The sequence below is a fragment of the Sceloporus undulatus genome, chromosome 2, assembly GCF_019175285.1.
Source record: "Sceloporus undulatus isolate JIND9_A2432 ecotype Alabama chromosome 2, SceUnd_v1.1, whole genome shotgun sequence".
Classification (NCBI taxonomy): domain Eukaryota; kingdom Metazoa; phylum Chordata; class Lepidosauria; order Squamata; family Phrynosomatidae; genus Sceloporus; species Sceloporus undulatus.
The window spans coordinates 312,557,873-312,566,135 of NC_056523.1; the positions used below are offsets into that span (position 1 = coordinate 312,557,873).

Sequence of the window (8,263 nt, forward strand, 5' to 3'; positions counted from 1 at the left end):
GTCATTCCCCAGTCTGTCAAATGGTAGTTTAGGATCTTCCCTTTTGTTGTCTGACAGAAGGCAGCCCTTGATTAAAACCTACTTGATCAGGATTAAAACAATGCCTGAAAGAAAGTCTGGGATTTATTTACTAGAATCAAAGCCAACAGTCGGAACTGACCTTCAGGTTCAGGATAAGAAGTTCCTTATTTCTTTGGATCTTTCCTATGTTGCAAGATATCAAAATACAATAACAGATTATGAGGTTCTTAGAGAGTCAGGTTTGCTAATCTGCTGTAGAAAAATAATAATCTTGTAGCACCTTAAAAACGAGTAAAGATGACTGAAATGTCATAGAAATATAAACAATAATGAAGTAAAAAGGGAATATAAAAGCTACGGACTGATAAAATGTTGTATGTTTGTAAAATTGTAGCAGCACCCATTCACAAAGCACCATTGAAGATAACACAAACATTTGGGCACTGTCACATTACAGTATTTAACTTCTGCAGTGAGATAAAACTCCATTAATCTCTGTTATTCTGGTTATGGGTAATAGAACTGGTATAAAGTCTACCTTTGAAATCCTTGTTCAAGATTTGTTCCAGGATATTTGCAACTTTAACTGGCATGAGAATTTGTTTCTTCCTCCTCCCTCATAATTTCTTTTTTACTTTTATGTTGTGTCTTTTAAATTGCAATCTTGTAGTGATTTTTTTTTTAATTGACCTGTTCATTACAAAGTCTGGAAATGTTACTTTTTTAAAATCAGCATCCGGCCTTCAGTAAATTTTTGATGCATTTGCATTTTAACTAAATTTATTTATTTATTTTGCTTGCCTATTCATTTGGAGAAATGTAAACTCTCTTAGTTCCTTAACATTGTCTTTACTTTAATTAATAATAAATTAATAACATAATCCTAAATTTAGCACTTAATGCTAAACGTACAACTTAAGTCACTTCAGTTATAAATTTAGTTCACTCATCTCTTTTCATTAGAAAATGTCCAACTTAAGTGATAGGTTTATTGGTTTTAGCTAGTGAATTCCCTTCTCTGGTGTAGCCCAGAGGCGCACACAACTCAGGCTCATGGGATCTACTTTGGGGATCTACTCAGAAATCTACAGATCAGAACTTGGTACAAAAGGCAAAGATTCAAATAACAACAACAAAAAATGAGTTTAGGAACTGGACTTCCAAAACTGCATAGAAATCATAGCTCTTCTATATAGTGGACCCTTGGTATCTGCGAGAGTTTGGTTCCAGGACCCCTGTGGATATCAAGCTCCATGGGTGCTCAAGTCCCATTATATGCAATGGCACATTAAAATGGTGTTCCTTATACAAAATCATTATATAAAAACAAGAGCCAGCTTGGTGTAGTTGTTTGAGTGTCTGGCTGAGACATAATGTAAATTTCTCATCGAACTACCAATCGCAGGATTCTACAGGATGGAGCCAGCCATGACAGTTGAAGCAGCGCCTATCAGCTGTATCTGTGAAATTTAGATCCACCCCAATACAAGACCTTTGTGACACATTATAGACTACCAAAGCGGTTTACAATATGTAAGCTAACTGCCCCCAACAAGCTTAGGGAGCGCTTAAGTGCACCGATCAGCAATTGTACAGAAGTGTACTTGCTCTTGCTCTTGCGTCCCCTTAAAATGCTGGAGAGGGCTATGGTTATGAGTGGGGTGAGTGGGGCTCACTGGGAAGAGAGAAAGAGAGGTCCCAGATTTTGGGTTTTGTTTTGTTTTTTAATTAAATTTTAATTTTTGTTAAATGTTAAATCAAAATTTTATTTTTATTGAAATTTTCTTTGAAGACCATCGTCACCTTTTCCCAAATGTTCTCCTCAACTCTACGAAACTGTGTTTGCGTAAATGCACATAATACTGTAGTTTAAAGGTATTATTTTAATTTTGCTTTTTTGTTTCAAGGTCCAAAACACACTGCAGGAACAATCCACTCTTGAGGCTGCTTTAACTGCTAGGGAATTCTGGGAATTGTAGCTTTGTGACGAGGCATTTAGCCATCTTTGCCCTATCTATGTACATATAAACGCACTTGAGCATTTTCTAGTTAAAAGGCTTGATTTTAATTTTCCTAGTTGTTTTAAGTTCCAAAACAGACTCCAGGAATAACAAACTTTGGAGGTGTTTTTTACTGCTGTGGAATTCTGGGAAATGTAGTGTTTGCGAGGCCTTTAGCCTTCTCTGTCAGAGGTAACTCTGGTGCCACCCCACAATAATTCCCAAGCAGTGAGTAGCCAGGGAAATTAAAGCGCGTTTTCAAAATGGCGCCAGGCAAAAGTGGGCGGAGCCGGCGCCGTAACCGCCGCTCCGCCCTCGCGCCGTTCTACCTCCGTATGTGGGCGGGGGGGGGCTAACCTGGTAGGCGGGGCCAACTAGGAGGCCACGCCTTCTCCTTAAAAACTAAAGCCGTCGCGGTCTTTACCCTTTGGCCGCTCCAAGGCCACGCCCCCATTCCCGTTTCGACCAATCAGGGAGCGCCCTGTTGGCCGAGCCGGGTTTCCATGCAGCGGAGGGAACAAGATGGCGGCGCTCTGGGTGCCGAAGGGAGCTGGAGGGAGGCTGTTGGCCCGGGCGCTGCTCCTGCTCTGCCTGGGAGGCCCCTTCCTCCCGGTCACAGGCGCCACCGGCCAGGCGGAAGGCGGCGCTGAGCCCCCGGCGGCTCCCCACCGGCGGTTCGAGTACAAATACAGCTTCAAGGGGCCGCACTTGGTGCTGGGGGACGGGCTAGTGCCCTTCTGGCTTCACACCGGCAGTAAGTACCGGCATTTGAACCCCGAGCCTTTCCACTTTTGAGGCTGCGTTAAATGCCATGGTTATGGAATTCTGGGATTTGTAGTTCGGTGAGATCTTTTTAGCCTCTCCTGTCGGGGGTTACGACAAACTACAACTCCCAGGACTCCATGGCACGGGTATTTAAATGCTTTAGACTTAGAGGCTCCAGCCACACTGCAGAAATAATCCAGTTTGACGCCGCTTTAACTGCCATGGATCAGTGCTGTGGGGTCTTGGGATTTGTAGTTTGGTAAGATATTTAGCCTCCATACCCAGGATCCCATGGCATGGATGTTTGAAGGTTTTAGGTTTAGTGGCTGCATCCACACTGCAGAAATAATTCAGGTTGGCACTGCTTTAATTGTAATGGCTCGGTGTTAGGGAATTCTGGGATTTGTAGTTTGGTGAGATGTTTAGGCTTTCCTGCCGGGGAAAGCGGCAAACTACAAATCCCAGGATTCCACGGCATGGGTGTTTAAATGCTTTAGTCTCAGAGGCTGCACCCACTCTGCAGAAATAATGCAAAATGACTCCCATTTCAACTGCAGTGACTCACTGCTGTGGGATTCTGGGATTTGTAGTTTGGTGAGACATTTAGAGAGCTGTGGGGCCACAACAAAGAACACGTCCCAGGATTCCCTACCATGGAGCCATGGCAGTTAAAGTGGTGTCAACCTGGATTATTTCTGCAGTGTGGATGCAGCCTCTAAAACTAAAACACTTAAACGTCCATGGAGTGTGTGGCCCATTTCATCGCATTCTGTTTTCAGACTCTGAACAAGACAGTCTTCTTGAGGAGCCCTCAATGGCTCCTCCAAGGCAGAACTACCCACAGACCCTGGCAGCGGTGAAGCGCGTCAATAATAGGTCTCTGGGCATGTGCAGAGTGCAGCTGCCTCCTCGAGTGTACACACACCAAGTGGCAGAAATGGGTCCATGTAGCTTTTCCATAGAGAGCCAGTGTGCTCTAGTGGTTCGAATCCTGGCTCAACCATGGAAACTCAAAGTGGGTGACTTTGTTCAAGTCACACTCTCTCAGCCTCAGAGGATGACCATGACATCTGAAAAAATCTTGCCAGGGAAACCCCACGATAGGCTCATCCTACGGTGCTGTAAGTCGGAAATAACTGGAAGGCACACAGCAACAACAACCTTTCTCAGCGCATGCCTTTAAGCGTGTTTACCTTCATTCCGCTTTCCGCCATGTACTTTGGGGTTTGCCTCTGCTTCTAGTTTTGTTAAGAAGTGCCTTGGTTGCTCAGGTCCATCAGCATTCTTTGCCATTCATTAGAACCAGCATTACCTACCTCATATATAAGGTGCATCTAAACTGTAGAAATAATGCAGTTTGACACCACTTTAAGTGTTGTGGGTCCAGCCTGTGGCATCCAGGATTTTTTTGTTTTACAAGTTCCTTTGTGTTCTCAGCCAATGAGTGCTGGTGCCTCACAAAACTACAAATCCTAAGGTCCTGTAGGATGGAGCCGTGGCAGTTAAAGTGGTGTCAAACAGCATTAATTTCTACACTTATTCGTTTTTAACTTATGGCAATCCTAAGGTGTCCCTGTCATGGGGTTTTCTTGGTCTGATTTGATCAGAAGAGGTTTGCCGTGGCCTTTCCATGAAGCTGAGAGTTTGTGACTTGCCAAAAGTCACCCAAAGGGCTTCATGGCTGAGCAGGAAATCAAACCCAGGTCTCCAAAGTTGTTGTCCAGCACTCAAACCACTACGCCCGCCACATTGGCTCTCTTCTACAGTGTAGATGCACTCTATATATGAAGGAGGTAATGCTGGTTCTAATGCTGAAGAAATGGCAAAAAAATGCTGAACCAGATGGATCTGAGCCACTATGGCACTTCTTAACAAAACTCAACTCCCAGCAACAATCAGAACAGATCACTTTTGTGTTCTTTGTTAAATGCTAATGAGATCTTGAGAATCTGTGCTTAAAAATTCAGAGGTATTGGTTAAGCTGATATAGGTTCAAACCACACTGCAGATGTAATCTTGAGACCGGTGTAACTGCTGTGGCTCAGTGCTAGGGAATTCTGGGAACTGTGGCCCCAGAGCGCTCTGACAGAGAAGGCCAAATATCTCACAAACACTACAGTTCCCAGAATTCCCCAGTGTTGAGCCAGGGCAGGTAAAGCGGTCTCAAACTGGATTATTTCTGCAATGTGCTTTGTACCATATATTACTTTTCTTCTTTCCACATCCTGTATGCAGACATGTGACTCCTCCACATACATGCACACAAACACACTGCTTCTTTCAACAGTCCACACATTTAGAATCACCACTGTTTTGTGCACCTCAAAATATCAAGAGACACTTATTGTAAAATCATTAGTCGAAACAGGAGTAGTCCAGCTGAAGTGATGGTGTTCGCTTGTTACATAAGTTCCATTGATTCACTGAGTCAAATCTAACAATTGGATTCATTCATATTCATTTGAAATAAATATGCTGCTCAATGGTGCCAGCATGATGAATTGGTTTGAGTTTTAAGACTTTAACACTGGGAAACCAAGGTTCAAATCCCTACTTAGCCATGGAAACCCACTCTGTGACCTTGGCCAAATTGCACTCTCTCAGCCTCAGAGGAGGGCAAAGGTGAACTCCCTCAGAACAAATTCTGCCAAGAAAATTATCTGATAGGTTCTCCATAGAGTTGCCATAAGTTTGAAATGACTGGGAGGCGCACAGCAACAACAACATATGCTGTTCAGAGGAATAAATGGGGCTTGGGGAGGTGACATGGTTCAATATATAGAACTTCCTTTCCTCAGACTGTCCAAAAACAGATAAGCAGTGGAGGAGGAAGGGAGCATGGAGTCCTGCTCAACTGAGCAGCATGGGTTGGGGATGGAAGCAGTTAATTTATCTGTGATGAATGTGGTGCTTGGGCTTAAAAAGATCCCCTGCTCCTATTTTCTATGTATGTTAAAAACAGGTTTACAAAAATAGGACTGCCAGTTTCTCCCCATTCCTTCCTTAAATTCTGAGAAATTAAGAAGGCTGACTTGTTGAATGCAGCTGGTCAGCACCAGTCCTCTGTTGTGAATACAGTAGTCTGTCCTTAGAAGACATGCCAAGCTTCTCTTTTCAGATTTTCTTTTATAGATGGACAATATTTTGTTCCTCTCTGTCATAGGTCCAAAACACTGCAGAAACAATCCAGTTTGAGACCACTTTAACTGCCCTGGTTCAGTGCTAGGGAACTCTTAGTTTTGTGAGACATTTAGACTTCTTTGTCAGAGAGCTCTGGTGCCACAATATTCTCAGGATTCCCAAGCACTGAGCCAGGGCAGTTAAAGCGATCTCAAAATGGATTATTTCTGCAGTGTGTTTTGGACCATAGTGTATAGGCACACACTTAGTTTTAATTTCTATTGTATATTGCTGAATGCTGCTGTATGCACAATTTACCTTAAGAATTTTGGTATACAGTCCCTGCTGATGGAGCAGCATTATTCTCTTTGTAGTGGGATTTACTGTTTGTAAGTATTGTTTTGGTTGCCAATGTAGAGGATTAGTAACATCTTTCATTACCATAACATAAACCGCAGCATATGGTGCTTAGAGAAGCCATGAAGGCGTTCTAGTAATACTTTTATTATTTTTAGCCTTCTGATGTTGTTTCTATCTCTTATTTGTTCAGATATTCTGTGTCACTTAATGTCTATATCTTCACCCTCCTTGCTCTATTTACTCCTTTTTAGCTGCCTTTAGATTAAATAGCTAAACTTCAGAAAGATTTCACAAACCTCTTCAGTATGTTTTATGGGTAGACGTTAATATACAGTTGGCCCTTCTTATACACTGATTTTTTTATACACAGATTCAAGCATCCACGGTTAGAAAATGTTCAAAAAAAAGTAAAAATTTCAAATATCAAACCTTGATTTTCCATTTTTTTTTTATAAGGGACACCTTTTTGTTCTGTCATTATATTTAATGGGACTTGAGCATACATGGATTTTGATATACACGGGGGATCTTTGAACCAAACCCCAGCGGATAACAAGGGTCCACTGTACCCCAAACAGGCAATTATAGAGAAATGTTATTCCATATTTTTTACTGATTGATATTATTCTTGGGACCAGATTCTGTTGACTGATAGAATTTATGTGCCTGTGGCAAATGTGAGAGATTGCCAATATAAAATCAATACTTTCTTCAACAACTTGATAACAACCTGACTTTTTCTGTAGTTAAAGTGTATATACAATCGGCCCTCCATAGCCATGAATTTTTTATCCATGGATTCAAACTTCCATGGTTTGAAAGTATTTTAAAAAAGTATAAATTCCAAATAGCAAACTTTGATTTTCCATTTTATGTAAGGGACACCATTTTGCTATGCCATTATATTTAATGGGACTTGAGCATCCACAGATTATGATATCCTTGGGTGATCTTGAAACCAAACCCCAGCGGATAACAAGGTCCCACTGTATTTGATTCTGAGGTTAAAGATCAGATAAAGGTAGTTAGAATTTATGCCTCAGGTGAGAGTAGTCAGATTACACACTTAAGAAAATAATTTGTTCTCCTCGTTTAACCTGTGGCTTTAGGCTGAACTCTTTTCTTTCTGTCATTTCTTGATATTCCTGCAATTGTTTGCTAATGTTCATGAAAACAAATTCTGGAAATGACTGAATATGAAACCATTTGCATCTTTATGCTGATGTGTCACTTGATAGAAATGAGAGGCTGAGTTGTAGTGCTTTTCGCAATGTTCAGCAACTTCTCCCCCGGTCCTTTTCTTTCTCTGTGGACAACATTTCTATTCAACCAGTCCAGCAAGCCCGCAGTCTTGGTTTCATCTTTGATTCTTCTCTGTCGTGTACCCCTCAGATCCAGACCACAGCAAAGGGTTGTAGATTCTTTTTATACAACATTGCCAAAATCCGACCATATCTCTCTGCCTCTACTGCCAAGATCCTGGTTCATGCCCTAGTGGTATCACGACTCGATTACTGTAACGTCCTCCTGGCTGGGCTTCCTCTTTCTCACATCCACCCACCACTCTGACCACATCTCTCCTGTGTTGGCATCCCTTCACTGGCTCCCCCTCCCTTTCCGCATTCAGTATAAGCTCCTTCTGTCAACGTTTAAAGCCCTCCATGGACTGGCCCCTCCTTACTTATCAGACCTTCTTTCTTCTCACCTTCCCACTAGGGCCCTCCATTCAGGTAATCAAGGTCTCCTGTCCCAGCCCAGGATTTCCTCTGCCCCATCTCGGATTCGCCCCTTTTCACTCGCTGCCCCTCACTCCTGGAACCTTCTTCCCCCGCGAGCAAGAGCCATTACTTCTTTAACCAGCTTCAAAACGGAGCTGAAGACCATCCTGTTCAGAGAAGCGTTCCCAGGCATTGCATAATTGTCACTTGCTTTTTGTTGTTCTTTTGTTGTCTGTTTTATTGAATCATTTCCTGTATTGCTATGTATTTGATATGTAT

General features: G+C 42.3%; 1 protein-coding gene across 2 annotated transcripts in view; it reads left to right on the top strand.

Annotated features, from left to right (window-relative positions):
• The first annotated feature begins 2,500 nt into the window (after positions 1 to 2,500).
• LMAN1 (lectin, mannose binding 1) overlaps positions 2,501 to 8,263 on the top strand; it is a 29,694-nt gene continuing 23,931 nt past the window's right edge. The window contains exon 1 of one of the 2 annotated variants that reach the window (XM_042453917.1): positions 2,501 to 2,775. In XM_042453917.1, the coding sequence (XP_042309851.1) occupies positions 2,544 to 2,775 (232 nt within the window). In that variant the 5' untranslated portion in view covers positions 2,501 to 2,543. The remainder of the gene's footprint in view (positions 2,776 to 8,263) is intronic. The other variant, XM_042453918.1, reaches the window with a different exon arrangement.